The 21,914-nt window shown below is 41.3% G+C and overlaps 1 protein-coding gene across 2 annotated transcripts in view; it reads right to left on the bottom strand.

Moving 5' to 3' along the window:
• The window catches only part of WDFY2 (WD repeat and FYVE domain containing 2), a gene marked incomplete at its 5' end in the record, with an annotated part of 80,007 nt that overhangs the window by 20,271 nt on the left and 37,822 nt on the right, over positions 1 to 21,914 (bottom strand). For both annotated transcript variants that reach the window (XM_083828517.1, XM_083828516.1), the window contains 2 exons: positions 3,554 to 3,627; positions 8,977 to 9,044. In XM_083828517.1, coding sequence (XP_083684643.1) covers positions 3,554 to 3,627; positions 8,977 to 8,983 — 81 coding nt within the window. The remainder of the gene's footprint in view (positions 1 to 3,553; positions 3,628 to 8,976; positions 9,045 to 21,914) is intronic.

Genomic DNA, 21,914 nt, shown 5'->3' with positions numbered 1-21,914 from the left:
CGGTTCTTTTCCTTCTTGCTCCCCTGTACGCCGTCACATGTTCTTCACTGCCCTCATTCCCCTATCCCTCTCAAGGCCAAATGTTTTAGTTACGTCAACAGACAGGTATTTTAACATGGGGCACCTTGCTCCAGAAATTCATGCCCTGTTGCACATACATTGTTGTCCACACTACAAAAACACTGACTACATCTTTTTAACATGAATTATTCCTGTTAAGGTAAACAAAACCCATTCTCGGGCGTATGCCTTTTCAGAGGGCTTGGCCACGGGGCTGACTGATATGACCCAAGGTCTAAAGAAGAGCCGTGCCCTTCCAAAGCTGCAGGTGGCTATCAAGTGATGTATCACAAAACAGCACTAGAGACCTCTGCACAGGCAACTGAATCCCTCTGAGAGTCAATAATATTTATATATTAGCCGTGTGTTACCCATTCACAACTGAGTTTCCACCCCAGGGAATTTACAGCCTGTGCTCTGATATATGATGCCATTTCGACAGCACAGTGTGGATCTCCTTAGAGGTTTGACTTCATCCTATTAACACAAGTGACTGACAGCGCTCTCACCACGTCTGCCAGAGAACAGCAAACTGGCTTCATAAATGGAGGAGAATGAAGACCCTTAAATCTGCTGCCAGAGCCCATGCCTACATCTGTTGAAAAGAAAGCTCTAAAAAACGATTACAGGGTTTTCACTTTAATAAAGTGCAAAAAGTGGAAGAGGATAGAAACTATTATGTAGTTTTCTTGAGGGGAAAAAACACAAAACTTCCCACGGTGGCAGAGGTGTATACCAGCAGGTAGAGCCTAGGTATTCAAGTGCTGTTTACAGCAAACCTGTGGACACCTGCAAGATCAAATGATGTGGACAATGAATCTATCTTAAGTGCCACCCCCAAGGAAGAATTCTGAGGGGGCTGTTCTGATGCCCTGTTCTCCTTGTGGCCCTTCTCAAAGTGTGTAATAGTTTCAGCTGGACACAAGCAGGGCCAGAAAGATCATTTTCATTCAGCTCTGTCTATCTAAAACCTAAATGCCTCAGTTAAATCTTCCCAGAAATACGAAGGGAGATTTATGCCATTCTATGACAGTTTCAAGGGTAAATAACATGGGTATGTCTGAGGGCAGTTCACCTGTCTACCAGCAGCAGAGCGTAGTGATTGACTTTGTCTAGGAAGCTGACTTTTGGATGAAATTAGGTGAGGAGTTACATCGTGGCTATGAAAGTCTCCTGTTTATTCCAAGCGATAGACTTTTCCTCTGTTGCTTTTCATTGTGATTTCTTGAGAGACTTTGCACCCATTAAAGTATTTTTCCTCCCATTCAGAGCAAGGAATTTATGACCACTGTAGCATCTTTTGGCTTCCAAACAGAGACAGTCCCAAAGACAAAGTAACAGAGTGCCATTTCTCCTCAAAAAGGGATTGCAAGGTACATTACATATATATATGTATATATACACACATATATACATATACATATATATATATATCTATATGAAGATCACAGGAGACTTTTTGTTTGTTGGCTGGTTTTGCTTTAGGTACCAGTGCTTTTCAAGTAAGATGCCTGACAAACTTTCACTCAAGAGAACAGTACATTGTGCTGCACAAATGTTTGTGCAGCTTCATGCTGAGAAGTTAAAAGGTTGAAAACAATCTTCATCTTTGTAGGAGCAAAAATTGTCACCCTGCTTCACAAGGAAAAGCAGGGCATAAAAGCTCACTCCACGGTGCCAATGCTGGAACATCTCTCTGACAATAGCAGTGCTGCCCATCAATCTTGAAAGGCATCATCAACATTTCTGGAGCACCAGACTTAACCAAAAGCCATATAACTTTCAAAAGTTTCATGTAAAAGGCAGTTTCACTTTCTTATCCCTATTTACATCTGAACGTAATATCAGGACTCCCTCTCACTGCAAAAAGATTCATTTGACAATATGTGAACTATGTTAGCTTATACAGCCCTTACCAGGAGTCCTTTGTTCCTTGTTCTGCTTCCATCACCACCTTCAGCACTTCTTATAGCATATTACAGCTGTGGCTTTTCTTATAAGCCTTAGGTTTGCTACAGAGGGAAACTTTTAATTGCTTGTGGAAATTTGTGGAGCATATTTTCTGCAAAAGCCTCCACCACACAACTGCCTAAAGCTAGAAGGGACTACATGAAGCAACACAGACCAGCCCTTCCCCATCTTATGTACTTGTATCCAGAAGAGGGGAAAAGAAAAGTGCAGCATGGCAACAAATACAATCTGCCTCAGATATGGCAGTATAAGTACCCTAAGTAACATGTTGGTTTACCATCTGCATGTCTCATTCACATTCTTTTGTTTTAGAATGGAAAATACTTGACTCCATTCAGACTCTCTGACTCTTCAGAGCAAAATGCCCCAAAGACAAAGGACGCATCTCTTCCATCGAACTGGAGTACTTAAAAGCTTTCTTTACAGTCACATTCACATTCCTCAAAGGCCTGGTAAAAACAAATGTCTCCAGTAGGACTGGAAAATTAAAGCTATTTCAGAGAGTGGGAAGGAGGGAATTTCAGAAGTTCAGGGAATTCTCTGGCAGCTGTCCCACCTCCTAGATACAAATGAAGAAATCTCCTACAGGCACCCAAAATCTCTGGTGTTGAGCCATTAATATTTTTATAGGTTAAAATCACATCTTTGATACAGCTCACAGGCAACAGCTAAAAGGGTCACACATCGATTCCCAAATGCCATTTTGGCTTTAGTGCTGACAGCTGCCTTTATGTCAACCTGCAAACATTCATTCAGTTATAAAGCCCATGAGACAGAGACAACAGTAGTAGGAGTCTGAAATGAGGATAAAATGTTCTTAAACTGAAGGAGGAGTCTATTGATGAGGCATAGGTGAGACCCTCTCTGACCCATGGCTCCCTTCTACAAGGTGACACAGCACTTCACCAACCATTCCACAAGAAAAAATCCAATGATTAAGATCAACTGTTACTCTCTGTCCCATATCTAAAAGACAGACTCTTGTTTTAATATCCTGCTTCCTTTCCATGTACACAGATCTTTCTTAGATGCTAATGAACCAAATCTTTCAGCAACAGCACTGCCAACTCCTATGAAGGAAATGAGATGAAAACAAAATCTGAACCCTGAAATTTGGAAAAGCAGCTAAATATGGAGCAGAAAACCACCTTCTGCCTCTCAGAAGATGATTTTTCCTCTCTTAATTGCTGCTTTCAGAAAACTTTGGTATGACATGATTAACAAGGCACTCATTTAATAAAACAACAGCTGTTTTCTGTTGTTGTTGTGTGTGGTTTTTTTTAAGATATATGCAAATTAAGACAGTTTATTTAGTTGCCTAATAAATGTTGCAAACTTATTGCAAACTCCACTCAATCTCTATGTGAGGGTTGGAGCAAAATTTGCAATAATCTACCATTTTCCACACTACAACTTCAGTTCCACTAGCAGTAAAAATTACCTTTCCCAAACACTAGCAAAAATATCCTCACCACAGCACACATGGGAAGCATTTCAACTAGAAATCTTTGTATGTACTTACTGAGATTGTACCATTGTCTAGACCTATGGACAGCCTTCTGGTTTCCGGGTTAAAAGACATGCATGAACATGGAGCTGAAAAAAATGAACATGATGATGAAGTTAACAAAACTGCGATTCTCATTTTCTTGAAGCTCTGGAAAGCCTAAAAGTAGCTAGCATGCTTCATGACGCTTCATCATTTTGCCCCCTTCCAATACACAAGCATTTAAAAAAAACAGTGTTTGTGCAATTCAGTCAGTCCTATCCTATCAGGACATGGAATAACTATTATTTCTTGCTCCAGCTCTTTCATTTTTCCTTACTAAAGTTATCTGAAAACAGTCATGAGGTATGTCATACAAGAACAGTGCTGATGTCTTGATATAAGCAGTACCTGACATTTCTGTACGAATCTTAGAGTTACTTAGTTGAATAATTTAGGTAGGTAATTTGTTATTGTTGTTTTTGTTTTACTTTGCTAACAATAAAAGAAAGCACTGTAATATGTCAGAGGCTCCCATCCTATACCTGCGGTAAGAAAGTTGACTTGAATCAGCGTTAACAGAAATCAGCCATCAGCCAATATCCGATATGGACTGTGAGTCCAGCTGCCCCCTACTCCAGTTTGACCACAAACAACACTATTAAAGTAGCACATATGTGGCCAAGACTCTGTTGAAAACTAGCCATTGTTTCTTACATTGATACTACTCTAATAAACATCAGGATACACTCTTAAATTGCACGTAAGTCATCAGTCCCTCGAGGACCTGGAAAGGTATGTATCAAGGGTATAACAGACTTTTCTTGTAAAAACTCAAGAGCTATGCTTGGCTTAATTGAGAAACTGTGAAGCTGCTTTCAGAAGGCAGGGATTGCTTTTACTGTTCAGCACAGCAACATGCAGCTGGGGTCCTGCTGTCCCAACAAAACCTTCAGAAATAATTTTTCAGCATCAGCTGCCACAGGTAGCTAGGGGCACGCATTCTTGCCCTTTTTGTAGTGATAAGAGTGCTTTCTAAACCGCATTCTTGTGATAAATATAGAGTACAGTCAGGTGTGTTTTTAGTTCTGCTCCCTGCACCCCTTGTTTTCTATTCTCCATTATGATTACTTGCAGTGTTTCAGTTACTAGCAAGTTTGGAGTTTTCTTCCCAGTAACCTGTACTTGGTATATTCTCTATTTGAGCAATGTCTCACCTAGGATTAAACACTTCATAAGTCAGCTGTTCATCCTCATTAGTTGACCACAGAGCTATATCAAGAAGAGGACAGTCTATGTTGACTGTTTAAAAAAAATAAAATCTATCTATCTATCTATCTTCTACTTTCATTATTGTTCCCCTTCTATCCCCCTTGTACATTTCCTAAAGGACAACTAACTGCAAGCAGAAAACCTACCAGATTCACATCCAGACTGACTGAATTAAACCAAAGAAAAGGCTTCAATTCAAGGAAATTGCCAGGATGGAAACAGTATATTATGGCTACTAGCAGTGATGAAATTGTTCCTTTCTATACCCCTTCCCCAGAAAAGGCAAATTCAAAGCTTCCCTTCAGATGGTGGTGCATTACTGTTATATAGTCAGACTTCTAGGGTTGTAGAGAATTAGAAAGCTGTAGAAAAAGCTGAGAGAGACAAAGCAATTCTGAGCAGAGTAAACATCAAATCCTTTTAAAAGGCACTTTATGCCAGAACAGGCATATTATACATTCCAGCTTTAAAATGCCAGACAGTGTGCATACATTGAAAGAACTATTAGTAACTCTGAAGATGATGAAGAGTTCACAAAGAAAAAGTCTCAGGTAAATTAAGCTATTTCAAGTATGCTTTTTTCCAAATAGCCTGAAACACTTCAGATACAAAAGGTGCAAGCAACTGCTTGAGATAGGCTGCTAAAAAAAAAGTCACTTCTGAGTTCCAAACCCACGTGTCCATAGTCATAGCAGCATAGAGATTTTGCTATAATCGTTTTCCTAAGGGAATTCTTCAGTAACATTTACCCCTTGAAAAAATAACACGTCAGCACTAAGCTTATGTCCACACTAGCTACACTAATGTGGTTAAAGTGATACCAGTTGTGACCAGACTGCAGCAGCTTATGCTTCAGATGAAAATTAGACAATGACATTCAGATACTTAAGCATGTAGGCTCATTAAAAGGAGGGGGTAAAATGTAAAAAACCCTAAGCTTCCAAGATGTTTAAGAGCCTTTCAAAATAATAACCATGAAAAATAATAGCACTTTGAAGGCTCTCGACTTGAATGCCTAGCTATGATTTGGATTTCAGACCAGAAAAAGATTGGTGTGAACTATGACAGAGGATGGGTGGGATATTCCTGACACAGAGGTCTGGGTGTATTCTTTACCTTAAATACAGGGCAAATACAGACTGATGCTCAGATTTTTGTATTTGGAAACTGAATTATGCAGGGAAAAGAAAAAACGATGTCCTTCATGCATCCAAGAGTGCGTCACCTTGATTAGAGGCTGACAGAAATAGAAGAGAAATACAAACTCTGTGTCTGCAGTTTCAGGGACACCCCCATGAATTGCCAGAAGTGGCATAGTTTAAGAAGCATGTTTTGCTTTGCACAGTTTTTGACCTTCCTCTTCAAAACAAAGTGTTAACTATGAAAACCATCGTAAGAACAGACATCATAAGATATTATCTGACTCAAGCCCTAGGTCCTCTACTGTCCCTCAATAAAACCTGTAGTCAGTTCTCCATCTGAGAGAGTTTTTTTGTCTAGTTGGGTTTGGGTCTTTCTGTGTGTTTTATTTTTATGCAAAGCTTATATCTACAGACTACAATGCTCTTTCGTAATTTTGTGAAAAGTAATGTTTTTTTTTTCCCTCCTGTACAGATACCACCCAAAAATTTAAAGGTTACACATATATCCATGAGGAGGATTAACTTGCTCATCAGAGGTCCATTGTTAATACAGATGTTGAGACAACTCTGACATGAAGGAGAAGATTAGCCAGACTTCCAGTTCAGCTAGTTTGCCATACTGACAACATTCAGTGTGTATTTTTAAATAGGGGTTCTGCCTGTGGTGGTTTTTGAAAGCAGACCGAGTTCAACCAGTGGTTCTGCATGGCTGAATACAACCCACTCCAGCCACCAGTCTCCGTGACCATGCTCTGTGCAGTGCTCCCAAAAGGCCTTTTGGTGCTCGACACTTCTGTGACGCTGGCTGAGAAAGCCAGCAAAAGACCACAGAAACTATATCCACCGCAGGGTGTTTCCATTACCCCTTCTCTTTGTAAAGGCTTGGCTGTGCAGCGATCTGGTTTGAACACCCACAGCTCACTCTTTCTCAAGGGCTGGAGGAAATGATCAAAAATGTGGCCACAGTTTTCCGATCAGAGAAACACCCATAGGCAGGGCATAACACTGTAATTGGGGAAGCCCACTTCTAAACAGAAGAAAATGTCCCTAGTCAGAAGCAATCTGCAAGCCTGATCTTTCTTGCAGCTATTTAATGGGTTTCACAGTCAGAACACCCTGATGGCCCCATTAGGGTGCAGAGCTTGACCAAAGCACGTGGCTGGCTCAGCCCAACACCTCATCCTTTTCACCTTCCAGAGTACCCTGGCTACAAACTCAGTTTATAAAAATTATAAAAGGGTGTGTGGGTCATGTGCCATTGTAACCAAAGTCACGAATCATGTTAATGGGGTATCTGTAGGTGGGACCGCCACTCTCACAGCTTGCCAAGCAGAAGAAAGTCACCACCATGGCTACTACTTTTTTTTTTTTTTTTTTTTTCCGTAGAGAACCTCTGGGCAGTTGTTGTTCTCTAGACAACAAAAAACAACGTGAACCTAAAGCGGAGGACCATCAAAAAGGTGATCCATGCAGAAACAATCAAAACAATCATTGCCAGTCAAGTGGAAACATGTCCAGAGGCTGACTTGGAGCCCTTCCTATGATTTCCAAGCTTAAAGCCATGGCTGATAACAATGTAATTGACGTTGCTCCAGTCTTTAGTTATACCTGATCATTCTTAAAACCAGTGAATAATTCAGCATAACTCAAATGTCTCATGACTCAAAAATTTACCAGCCTTAAGTGAAGGAACAGTGTCAGGTGTTCAAATTCATGAAGGAGCTTTATAACAGCCCCCTTTGAGTGGGTCTGAATCTACTCAATCTTTTCCAATGTAGCTGTTATTACTGGCAATAATGCGGCCTCTCTAAGACCAGAGGAAGAGCTAACAAGATTTTAAAATGCAAGCATATGCAAAAACACCACATGGAAAAAGAGAAGCATCAATGCCTAACTGTGAGAAGAACCATTTCATAACTGTTTGACAGAGATCCACAAACTGCCACATCATTAGTTGCTTTCCAATACCTTTTTCAGAAAAATCTTGAACAGAAAATACTTTTGAGGCTTCAAATATTCTTATGAGTTTGCCCATCACCAAAGGAAAGAGATCTTCCTCTCCATTTACCAAATGAATGCTTTCTCAGGGCGGGCAGGCAAACATCAGGGCCACTCTATGGCCCCAAGCTGGTGCTGTGCTACTAAAACTGTTTAACATTTATATCTATTAAGTATTTTATGCATCATGGAGGCAGATGCCCTTTTCCAAATCTAGCCATGTTAGCTTAAAATACTACCTTCTCCAGACAGAATACCTCAATGGGACTTGATAAATGCACCTTGATCTGTTTGATTTCTAAAGATGGGTTAACCCAGCACATTTGAAGGCGACAGAAGAATATTAGCATACTCCTGCTGTTGGTGACCTGAGGAGTTATACACCTGCACTCAACACAGGTTATGACAGGGCAGTACTTTCTTCAACTGCCTCCTGGAAAAATGGACATCGATCTGCAGTTTCTTTTAAAGCATGAACACACTCTTTGGGAGAGGAGGCCTACAGCAGATCATACTGAAAGGATCCATCAGGGAGACTTGGTTTTTCCACATCTAATTGCGGGGGTAAAATGATTTTGCTCCTCCACTGGAAAATCTGCCTAGTATGCCCTCTATCATATTAGCTACTACAGGATATTAAGTTCTTATCAAATAAAACCATTTACCATTGCACTCTAATGGACTGAGCACATGAAATAGGAAGGGCAGAGTGATTTATACTGGAGACTTACAAAGCTTTATGGACTCCATTAGAGGCAGAATGCAAGCCTACATTTTGAGCTCCCACATTTGTTGGTCTATGTTTGCATTACATGCTCATCCCTTGCTAGCATATTTGTGTTCTTTTGCTGCTGTAATCCCTGATGTCTCTTGGGAGCATTAGCATACAACTTGGTAAGGCTTCACAGAAACCAAGGGGACTGTTCAAGCATTGAATTTAATATGGATTGGTAAGCTTGCAAATGGTCATAAACATTAAGCTTCATCAAAATCAGAAGAGACATTTTGTAAATACACAGTAGATAATGAATGCTTCCTTATACTTACATGGCATTGCATGGTATATGCTGGGCCAGTACTGCCCGCTGTCTCTCTTCAGCCAGACACGAACAGTTCTACAAAAGAACAAACACAACGCACGTGAGGAAGAATGGAAAACTAGGAAAGAAAACAAAGTGGTGGTGATGAATGTGGAAGACCATCTTCAAAACTGAATTATTTCACTAAGAACAATAAATGCACAAACTCCTACAGCAGGCCTATATATCAAGCTCAGATGGCGATGAGGGTAGCCGATTCCTTGGCATGATGCAGTACTAAGCTGAACGCCTCGTAACAGTTGGCTGCTTGGTAGCCCTCCTCTGATCCATCAGTACGGAGTTACTGAAGTGCTCCAGCCTCTCCGCAAACACATCAGTGGTTTTCCTTAGCTAGAAAACTTTCCCAGGCTTTAGGTTTCTCATACTCGTATCACATTTGCAGCCCCCTGTCACTCAATCAGCATGCCCTTCGCACAGCTGAGACGTTTGTTAGTTGCTTCCTGAACCAAGGACTGAACTGATGCACCTTCCAGGTCATTAAAGACTAATTATTTCAGCTCTCAGTATCATTTACTTCTTTTGACCCAATCTCTAAAACTTCTTTCTTAATGAGACTCTCTCAAACTTAGTACATCTGCTAATTTCATCAAAACAGGGGTACTAATAGTGTCACTAGTTAAAACAGCTGGCAGTCAGTCCCTAGTTAATCTCAGCAGTCATCTCCTGCTTGTTGCTGCACATATCACCGTCATCTCTATTTCTGCCAACTCTTACCTGCCTTACTGTTCTTCAGAGCCTTATATTCACTAGTTTTAACTAGTGATTGCTCCATCTAAACCTGTATTCCATGTTTACTGATTTACACTAAATGTATTAACCTTATCTAGACAACTTAGTTATCCAAGACAGCATCAAGTTAGTGTAGCACAATGCATTTTAATCCATGCCTGTTTATTTTTTCTACCAAAGTTAGGATACAACAATAGATACAAGAAGGATCTAAAAAAACTATTGTTAAATATAAGCCTTATTCTCTAGCAGCAAGTCTATAACTTACACTTGATAGTATTAAAAATACGTATATATATATCAGTCAAGAATGGCTCTTTCCAGTTATTGAAACACATTGAAATAAGGGGTTATGGAGAGGACTACATTGTTATTCTTACTGTTACCTTTTTTCCCTGGAAAAACAGATTTCATCCCTTTTTACCCAGTAAAAGTTCAGAGCAATACTTTAATATAATATAAATCGATCTGAAATGTTATGTGTACAAATCACGTCTGAACAGAGATGCCACGTGATAAAATAATGCAATTCAAAAACTAGTTATTTGTCCTGTCAACAAATTAGTGTGCAAACTTCAAGTTAAGGGCTGCATTACTCTCCGTTCCTGGATTACATATATCCCAAATCAGTTTTCTCTTCATCGTGCCCTGAATCCAAACTGCTTTTTGAGCCGATAATTCAGAGACCTGCATATCTCATCACCATGCAAGTTGTATCATTTTAGAAATGTCTTGTTTGTACACTTCAACATTGTATGTGGCCCTAAAAAATAAAATTCCACTGGGTCAGCAAGCCCCATTGTTAGAAAGCTCTCACAATTGCTCAAAACATAGGAAATTCAGTGTAATTGCTTCCTAACTGCAATGTCCTTTTGGAAATAAACACAGCAGCAGGTCTGAAGGAAAACTACCAATACTTTTTCATCAGCTGCTAACGATACCACTGTACTGTTGATAGCGAGAGGACCAAATCCTCCTGTCACTCCTTGCTTTAGACACACCATCCCCCTGCAGCTGTGCCCCAGGTTTGGGATGCGTCCAGCACAGCCTGCTGAGAAGGTCCCGGTAATTCGGGAATTGGATCAGCCATTGTTTCACAAATGGATGAGCTCTCACCAACGCGTTTATCCTCCACAACCGAGTTTATTGTGAGAATGAACATGCACGCACAAAAAAAAAATGGGATGAATCACAGGGAACTGAAATAACTCGATTTGAAACTGCCTTGAGGAAATGCACCAATACGCTCCCTGTGAGAGACCCGTCTTTCTCAGCCATCCCAATCCATATATTCAGTGCCACTGGTTTCCAAAATCCCAGGCTTAGATAAGGTTGCCTCTCCTTTCCACTTTAGGGTTCTGGCAAATAATAAATCTGGGGGCTATGACATATGACATATTATTTAACTTGTTAAAAAAAAAGTGGCAAGAGATAAAAAATCAAATTTATTTGCAAAAATAGCAATAATTTGGATGCTTTGGTGGTTGTGTTTTTGTTTTTGAAACTGTACCCACTGTAGACTTACTGTTTAATTTGACAATCACGTCACGGTTAAGACTGTTAACCAAGTTATACTGAAACAAAATATATTTTCTGCCTACGTTAAAAAATGCAATAACTGGTGGAGGTTCCTTGTTAAGAGTGAAACTGCTTTTACTAGCGTATGCCTCTTCTGTAGGCACATAGTAAATTCATTTCATTACACAGTCAAATGTATTTCTATTCAGTGACTGCTCATATAAAATGAGAAAAAATATTGTAAGAACAAAGAGTATGAAAAGATGTTATCTTCCTCTAAGGTGTCTGAAAGGGAACATAATCAGCAAGTCAGTTCATGTAATTCATTACAGAAATGCTCATCTTCCCAGCAAATCGTTTTAAATAAAGAAAAACAAAAGGTCTTGTAAACAATTTATTTTTTAAATTAAGGATGATTACTATGCATAGCTTCAAAACAACTATTTAAAAGTTATGTTAAGCATTATAACAGACTTCTAATACCTATGTATAAGCAGATACAAAAATATAAAAATCTTCACATCAGGAAACGACGAATCATGACTTTCTTCTCTTAGATGACTGGATTAGGTAAAGACTTGTATTGAAAGAAGAAAAACTGACCTCGGTTCATTAATCTTTTCTGGGTAATTGACATTTTTCGCAAAGTAGGCTCAGGCTGAAGAACAAACAGCACCAACAACTGAAGCTAGAAGAAGCCCTTAGAAGGGAGCATCTTTTTTTCAGCTCAAGTTCTGCACATTTTTGTATACCTCTCGATACAATACTACCCAGTAGATGTGAAAGCCTGACCTTTTGAAGCTTCTAAAGAATGCAAAGAAAAAGTGTGCGAATGAAAACATCCTTTTTTTTAATGGATATATAGAACGAAGAGTACTTGCTAGCTGCATGGTTATTGGACTGCAACCCAGCACCCACCCAGGTCAGGATCCATCCTTCAACTGCTCTAGAGTGATTCAATTGGCATCACCATGGAAATGAATTGCCCCTTCATTTTGTTGCCAGTGAATTGGTTTGGAAGGATTTTTTTGAACCTGTCAAATCAATGGATACTCTTCTGCCACTTTTATAAAAGAGATGATTTATTTTTAAATGAGCCAGGCTACGCAGAAGTAACCCTACCATACAAAAGACGGGTTTAGTCTTTGTATATTAATGGGATGTGATAATGCATATTTTAAAAATTGCTTTTTCTCTGTTATACTTGAGAGCAGGTGTCTCGAGTCCAGGTTACTGTGGTGGTACCAGCAGGTCTCAAACGCACTGCTCGGCTGTGCACATGTGCAGGAGTTGGGCTTTACCTGCTTGGTGCTAGTCATGGTGCTGCTGAGGAGGTGCTTACATCTACAGCAACACGCACACCTCAGCGTAGGAGCTCTGAGCTTCATCACCTACAAAAACTGATACAAGTACTTGTACGTACCATGGTATCTTCTTTCGGATAAATACATTTTGCCCAGTCTGTGCATTCAGGCTGCAGTGTCCTCCACAAAACTCTGCACAATGCTACTGGCCAGGATGCAAAACTTTCTCCTCGATCCCTATTCTGGCCAGAGGTCCTCGTCAGCTCACTGCTGGAAGGCTGCCTGTCACTTGGAGCTGCGGAGCTGAGCCTCTGGGACTGACTCCCAGGCAGGGCTCCTGGATTTCATTTAGTGGTTGCCTTGGGTGAAGGCAAGAGAAAAAACAAATACAGGTGCTGCATGCAGTATTGCCACATCATACATGTCTAAGCACTGTGCCTGGATGTTTGCATGTTGGAGACCCAGTGCCACCACTACCTAGAGAAACGAGTTATCCTGTCCTCTCCAGTTCTCCAGAATACCCAGAGAAACACTGGCTCCAGCCATACAGATACAGACTGTAGGTACAGAAACGTAGGGTATGGGTTTTATTTAACAGATCTCACCTCTCCTCTTTGTGAACATTTTCCTTCCTTGCTCCTGCCTTTTTTAAACGATTCTGTTCAAGGAGATGCACACGTGTAACGCACCATTGCCTTCCTGCCCCAGGGACACACTGGCTGCCAGCTGTGCAAAAGAGCAGGGGCAGCCTTTACCCCATACTATTTACTATAATATTTGCAGGTATTCCTGGGCTTCAGGAAGGCATTTTGAATAGCATTTTAACATACCCTTCATCATTGTTTATACATTAGATTGTATATATGTGTATATAAATAAAATGTATGTGTGTGTATATATATAAAATACAAATATATACAATCTATACACGATTGTATATATGTGTATTATATATCTTAGTGATATGGTTTAGTAGAGGACTTGTTAGTGTTAGGTCAGAGGTTGGACTAGGTGATCTTGGAGGTCTCTTCCAACCTGGATAATTCTGTGATTTTCAAACCTCCTGTCTTACCAAAGGGCTGAGAAGGAAGAGGTAAGCATCAGACCCAACACAAGGTATGGACTGAGCTATACTCCCATTTGTAGTGAGTGCCTAGCAGAGGAAATTTTAACCTGTCACCTTCTAAGGCGTCAGGCTCATCCAGAGATCAAAGCCTGCCCTGTTGCTGCTCTTTGGAAAGGGAGGGAGGTCATCGGTGTTAATGACGTTACATGGTTAAAAATAAAGGCATCCCCTTCTGCCAGCTGCCCTAACCACAGAGCTGATTTAACCCACTTACAGACAAGTTTGCAAACAGGGAAAGGATCTATTCTGGAAAATTCTTTAAAACTCGTAGCTAGATATTTAACTGGCAGAACACAGGAGAAGAGTTTAGCATAACATTACATCCAGGGTTAGTGCTATCTGTGAAGTTTTCTGTGTGCCTAGTAGAGTATCAGCACATATTCCCACCATCAGTATTTTAAGTTTTCTTTAGTGTTGAAACAAAAAACTAAAAATACTACCTGTTCCTAGATATCCAATAATAGACAATTTAGGAGTATTCAAAAGCTACACCTCTGGAAAAAAAATATCTGGACTGGAAACAGCAAAAGCTTTATCTGCTGTCATTAAATAAACATGACAATAGTAGTATTCAAAAATCCAAGCACAGCACTGACAGTTTTACTGCCTTTAACAGACAGACATTGTCATTAGAAGCACGATAAAGAAAAATATTTAACCACTGCACTAAAGATATTGCAGCATTATAACCCTCTCCTCCCCCCCCGACTTCTCCAGGGGCTTTTGTGGGCGTGAGATGTGAAGAGCTTCTGGCTCCTGTCAGTTAATGATACGAGCCACTGCTGGGGTTTTCTGAAACAATAAAAAGACCTTTCATGTTTAGTGGCAGCTCATGGACCAATGCCAGTTGCCGGGACCAGTAACAGAGAGTTTCATTTCTGATAGATTTCGCAAGTAAAGATGTGAAAGCAAAAGCCAAAACCAGAACCGATTTCCAAAGCAGCCTGTGTTTCGGGGAAAACAGAAAGAATTTCAATAGCTGAGAGCCAAAACCTCAGGCACCAGGAGGAGTATATCTTATAGACCCTCAATCCTCTTGTCTTTCTGGAAGGAAATCAAACCCCACAAAACCCCCCCAACACTTCCACCACCATCCCAGTGAAGCACACGACTGTCCCTTGCAGGCTCACCTATTTTGGTCCCCATGAAGACCATCACACAATTCTGATGGATGGTTCTGCAGGAACCATACAACACTGGGGCACATTTCATGTTCCGATTCATTTTCACTGGTTTTGTTGAACAAATGTGATTTAAACTGAACTCATCAAGGTTTACTAACTGGACTCTTTCTAAGAGTATGTTATGGTGTACAGCTATTCATCCCTGTAGACCTGTTATAGGTCCTTTCACAATAAAAGGGCAGGTTTGGTTTCTAAAATGTAGTGCAAGAAACACTGGTTCAGGAAAAGGAGACAGCGGGTGGGAGAAAGATAAAAGTTTTGAAAAGCTGGCTTTATTTCAGGTCTTGTTTTAGAGAGAGGTTCTCTCAGACCTGACTACAGAAATACATTTTGAGAAGATACAATGTCTTTGTTGCAAACTCCATCTGTAACTCAGTCATCAGGCTTCCTATTAAACAAAAGACTTTCGAGCAGCAATAATTGCACTCATTACTCTGTGTGCCTCCCGCCCCGCAACAAAGCTGTAGGAGTGGTAAGACCTGGGCCAACTCCCCGCAGCCAGCACCTTGCACATCCTCCTGGTGTATCCAAACTCCCACCACCATTGCCAGCAGTCCAGCAATCCTTGTGTGCAGGACTGTTCTCAGCACCAAAGAAACGCAACCACTGCCGGGGAGCCGAAGCAAAGAATTGCTGTGCACAGTCCTAGAGGTGAAGAGCTGGATCTGTTAGAAGTAGCACAGGGATCAGCTCTGCCAGGGAAAGGACTCTGATGACTCCTTCAATGTTCAAGCACACAGTGAACCCCATGCAGTGATATAAAACCCCACTGCCCCAATTTTTGTCCATACCCAGGCTAGCAGAGAACTTTTTAGGGCCACAATGATGATACAGGGCCTGGAGCATCTTCCCTATGAGGAAAGGCTGAGAGACCTGGGTCTGTTCAGCCTGGAGAAAAGAAGACTGAGAGGGGATCTTATTAATGTTTACAAATACCTGAAGTGTGGGAGACAGCGGGATTTGGCCAACCTCTTTTCAGTGGTTTGTGGGGACAGGACAGCAGGTAATGGCCACAAAATGGATCACAGGAAGTTCTGCACCAACATGCGAAAGAACTTCTTCACGGTGAGGGTGACGGAGCACTGGAACAGGCTGCCCAGGGAGGTTGTGGAGTCTCCTTCTCCGGAGATATTCAAGGCCCGTCTGGACGCCTACCTGGGCAGCCTGCTCTAAGGAACCTGCTTTGGCAGCGGGGTTGGACCCGATGATTTCTTGAGGTCCCTTCCAACCCCTACAATTCTGTGATTTTTAGGTGAGGCTCATCACTACAGCCCTACAGCCTGGTGCAAAGAGTAGGGTTGGGTAGAAACGGCCGAGGGTATTTAGTCAAGTACTCGGTTTGACCACCAGCTGGTGGCAATGAATGTGATTTTTTCTATCTTTGATGATTCTCCTTATGAAATATAAATAGCATTATTAAATCTTTGTTTTCCTTGCTTTGCCTCCTGTGAATGTCTCCTGCTTCATGCATTCCGAGTAACTAGCATAATTTCTTGCCATGGACCACAGCAAGACCCTGGATCCCACAAAAATCAGAAGACATATGTTTTATGAAACTTTTGGTCATGAATAATCTCATTTTGAGCCAACATCTGCTGAGAAGACGGGGAATGAACTACTCAAGAGTTGTGAAAAGTAAGCTCAGAGGTTACTGACCTTGCAAAGCACTTTGCTAGTTCCTCTCCCCTCAGGAGGGAAGCAACAGAAGAGTCCTGGAATGAAGCTCTGCGCTGAAGTGCACTTGGAAGAAAACTGCAGAATTTAAGTACTGTACATCCACCACCTATCTTCAGAAAAAACACACTGCACAAAGCAGCGTGCCAAGCAAGCAGGCAGATGTATCAAAAGGTGGGATTTTTTCACACAGTGTTCTGTTTGGAGGGATTCGAGCCATTTTCAAGAACAGCTGCAACTCGCACTCAGATGACACAATATTCTAACTCAAAGCTTGCTTTTCAAGATATTTCCCCATTTAATTCATGCTGCTGTAAACCAAATGCAAATGCATATTGCATAATAGGGAAAATTTCAGAGTTTTGGTAGGTTATATGCAACCATGGAATTACGTATCACAGAAATAACTAAGACTATCAGCGGTACTTAGACCTAAGAGAAAGAGACACCTCTTTATTTAACACAGTTCAGTTTACAAAGAAGATTGTTAGTTCTTTTTTTTTGTTGTTGTTATTTTGTGGAAAGTGTCTCCTTCATTTTCTAGTCAATCTCAGGAGAAGTGGAATTTTATTACTCAGAAAAAAATGATAGCAACATGACAGTTTTTCTACTCAGCTGTGAAAGAGTTTCCAGCCATTTTTCAGCTTTCTGGACAACGAGCAGCGCAGTTCAGTGATTTTTCCAGTTACTGGAGCATGTATGCCTGGAAGCTGTGTGTGCTCTGCTGTTCAGGCACTGGACCAGAATCAGATTCTGACCGGTTTCCACTGCAGAGAATATGGGCAAGCAAAGACTGACCAAAATGGACTCAAAGTCACAACCACAGAGAAGTAATGTTATGTTGAGGTTATCAGCGCAAAGTTCAGGATGCAGAGCTGCCTCAGGTCTTCAGCAGCTCCACAGAAGCACTGTAAATCACATACCACATGAAGCAGTGCAGTGACTACACCACATTCCTGCATAAATGCTGTAGGGAAACTAATTTTATCTGCAAATGCAGGTAAATGCAGAGATGAAGTTCTCAGTAAGCATCAGCCTACAGCTTGGGAAACCATTCAACCCAAAGTGTTATATCACGCTTGAATTATTTTCCAGCAAAGTTTCAGAATTAACTCCCTCATTAAGACCTGTGCATCAATCTTCCTTACAGGTCTTTGGGGGAAACAAAATGAATTTCATCACTCACTCACCCACAGATCTCCCCCCTCTGCATCCCACTGAACGATTTTCTTCCAGATCAGATGCAGTTTTGGTGCTTCTTGCTCTGATCGATTCCTGTTTGCATTTGGGAAGCATAAACACACAACCTTTTGAAGGTAATCACATTGGATAATTTAATTATTTCAACCCAATTACTTTCACCTCCTTCCCACATTCAAACGTCTAAGTAATGGAAGTTATTAGAAAGATCCTCATTCGATTAGAACAGAGGGCTGCTATGCAATAAGTGACTCAGTGGAACCACGCTAAAAATACCTGGAGGATCAGTGATTTGCAAGAAAGCAAGCTTCCAACTCTCCTCTACATTCCCCATGAAGCAAGAGGTGAAGATTAAGAATCTACCAGGTGATCAGCCTGCTTCTACGCTGCCCTGCAGGAACACCTCTCCAGCAGGTTTTTTTTTCCTTCAGAGCTTCTATGAGCTGTCAACTAAGTTAATGACCAATTTTAAGTTCGTCATCTATGCATGCTTCACTCTGAAAAAAACAAATTCATTACACAACAGATTTAAAAGAAGATGCTTTTAAATCTTTACAGAGAAAGTTGGATATACCTACTTCAATATACACACCATCAGCATTACGTTTCTAAGAAATAGTGTTTGTGTATGGGCTACAGGGAGAAGATTGATATTTGATCGCAAGGACTAAGTGAAGTCCCTAGCCGAAATTTATAACAAAAATGACTGACAGATGGGGCAGAAAGAATTGCCTCAGTTTTACTCTTCATTCCCATTCTGCTCTGAAATGATACCACCGCATCAGCGAGAAAACAGCACAGCACCTGAGAGGAGAGATGAGCGCCGAAGAACAAAGCTTGCAAGTAATAAAGGGATATGGAGGACGACGAGAGATCCTGGCTCAAACAGCCATACCCTTAGGCCTCAATTTATTTTTCATATAAATGTTTCCCTTGGTTAACTATACAGTGCAGCACATGGTGAATTATGTATTTACTGCGGGGGAAGGAACCCACAGTTCCACTTCCACAGGATGATGCTCTCTCAGCATTTTAATTTCTGGGTGTAAGTCATCTGCATCATCTGCTGCAAAAGAGTAAATTAAGTCGTGAACTACTTCACCACTTCTTGAAGGATATTTTATGTATTAAACAGAGTATGACCATTTATTGCAGATAGTTGAGAGTACTAGCGTAAGCGTACCAGAAATAGGGCTCTGGCCTCTAAAAGAGGAGAGCACAACAAAGTTGTAGGGGAAAACCTGTTTCCATGAGTTTCTTAGATTTCAAGAACAGCATCAATCACACCCTGGCGCAAACAAACTCATTTTCAATCCAGGAGCTTTTAGTCCTAACACCCACATAGCTCCCATTAAAGTTGTTATCTCCCAATTTACACATTTATTTCTGTCACTTTATGAACTTTAATTAACCATTTTTTCTGGTTTTGTTCTCTGTGCAAAAAAGAACACCCCGATACCTATACTGTACAGGTAAGTTCCTTACTCAACAAACGTGACCAGCTGATTGTCCTATGTGGCTGTAGCTGCTGAAGGCTTACTGAAATGCCCTCTGTAAGAACAGCTGGGCTCTGTTTCTCACATAGTGATGAACAATCATGGCACTGTTTTTCCAGAGACAGCAAACACATCTTCTTGGAATGTGTTTGCCCTGCTCTGCACCACACCAAGATGCCTCTGGAAATGTTGTCCTTGGGGCATCAAGGACTTTCTGCAGTCCCCCCATTTCCAGTCTGTCCAGTTTGACATTGAACTTGAACCATGATTCACAGGTGATAAAATGTTCCCTCAGCTTTTCTGCTCATTGCTGCTTCATTCTCAGGGCAGCCTGACTCAGAGATGTTTTCACTGCCCTTGCACAAACCCAGCTCCTACCTGCTTTGGTCTGCCAGAGGAGGCAAGAAGCTCCGATCAGCAGCACAGCTTTGGCTGGGGACTCAAGTGATCATCTGGGAACGAAAGAAGCAAGCCCAGCAGCTTCAGTGCCAGCAAAAAGGAACAGAGAAAGGCAGGCAAAGCAACACAAACCCAGCCCAGTCCTAAAGGGTTTGCTCTTCAGCTGCAAAGGAACTGCAGCCCTCAAGTGCCATGCCAGGTGTTCTCAGATTTCTTCTTTGCATACAGACTGAAAAGTGCCTTGTGAGGTGCGAGCAAGGCCCAGGCCTCTGCGTGTGTAACTCAGAGGTGATCTGACACTGAGGGTTTAGCGGGCAGTCACAGCTTGTCACCTCAGCATTCCCACGAGGGCTGCGCGCAGGAAAGGAAAACAACACACGTAAACAGAAACTTTTTAAACCTGTACTGCAAGACTGAACATCCCACCTTAAATTTTAGATGTTACTATTTAAAAAAAATAAATCAATTTCAAACATGCGATGCCTCTTCACATCCAGACACCTCTTTCATACAGCCCCACTGCAGCTTTCCCACCCTGCGGTATTCCATTTCATAGTGAGCTAATTTTATTTTATCACCTTTGAAGTTAGTTAACTGCTAAGTTCACGGAACATCCTCCTGCTCTTGGGTTACAAGATTGGAAGTTTGTTGTCCCCACTATCTCCATATGCTAGTTGCTACGTATAGTCCTATAATTTCTTATATGCTTTCTCGTTAATGTAATTGATCTTTCCAGTCTCTTGGGAAGGCTGTTCTTGTGTCCTGTTCTCCTCACCCGTCTTCCAATCCCTCTACCAGGCAATATCCAGTCTGAACTGGCATCTTCTGTATCAGACACAGCCATCCAGACACAGATGAACCTGCTGAATTGTAAGAGCTTTATCTTTCTTCTCTTTATCCATCTCCCCCCTCCCTTATGTACCCCAGCAGTGTTTGCTTATTTGACAGCGGCTGCGCATGTTTTTTTATTCAGACCTGCATAATTTAAAAACTTACAGCATATGGACGAAAGAAGAAGAAAGATATATTTATCAACGTTAGATTCTCTCTGCAATACGCTGTCATCCACTTGCTATGTTCTCCCACAGTTCTTCCCAACTCTCCAGTCCCAATCAGCTTATCTGCTAATTTGGGGCAGATGACTGGCCCAGACTGCATTAGGCTGGCAGGAAACAGAGGATTCACCAGCTACAGCCCCAAGGGGCAATCCCAGAACCACATGTTCCTTGCAAGAAAGGTGGAAAGAAAATAAGAAATGAGAGCAACAGGCAGAGGCAATCACATCCCAGGGAAAACCTTGACGGTATATATCATGTTTTCTCCTTGTAAAGATGAGCCCAGAAAGCAAAGTCTGTTGCATAAGCATAAGGAGGACACAAGACCGACTCCACCATCAGGTCTGGAAACATACACCATTTAAACATGTGAAATGGTGCAATGCATTACAGTGCAGCTTTGTAAAGATGTCTGGGGGAACTGTCTATTGATAGGAGGCCACTGCTTGGGCGGCTGTTACCCCTCTACCAAACCAATAACGCCTGCAGCAGCTCCAGTTCGTTTATCCGATTGCTACCTTACAGGTAACTACTGCTTTGCACTGAGACAGCTTCCTGTTCACGGCAAAACCATTAAACATTATTAAAGCCTCCCTGCACCTCGTTACTTTTTTTTTACTACTTACTACACCTTGTAATCTGCACTGTGTTACTACTGTACTCTCCTGAATTATTTTTCTCTAGAGGGTTACAAGAAGAATCCTCTGCAGTTCCTGTCCAGATGCTGTCTCTGCTTGTATTCTCCACGTCTTGATTGCTGCCATTCATTGGGGAAGTACTGGTCTTATCTTGGAAGAAACAGATTTGAGGTCTCAAGATAAAATCAGCTCTGAAAAATCTTCCTCTTTGTTTTGCAGCCCTTCGCATTTAAATCTTATTCCAAGCTAATACAAAAGGTAACATCTTGAAGTTCAGAAGTAAAAAGTTCTTACAAGGGCATGCTACTGGGTGTGGGGATAACAATAAAGGTGTTAATATTTATATATTGCAAGGAATCAGGTATTTGAGGCAGAGCACTTCAAAGCAAGGATTTTCAGCTTCATTGCTGATTTAGCTCCTGAGCAACTACACATTTTCAGGGGAAATCTGATCCACTTTGCCCATCCTGAATAAAGACAAGGTTCCTCACCAGAAAGCTTACTTTCAGTAAGCTCCCTTCCCAACATGTCCAAATTCAGACAGATAAGGATTCTTGAACTC

The sequence above is a fragment of the Anser anser genome (assembly GCF_964211835.1).
Source record: "Anser anser genome assembly, chromosome: 1".
Classification (NCBI taxonomy): domain Eukaryota; kingdom Metazoa; phylum Chordata; class Aves; order Anseriformes; family Anatidae; genus Anser; species Anser anser.
Note: the sequence above shows the minus strand (reverse complement) of the source record. Positions and strands in the feature narration are given on the sequence as shown.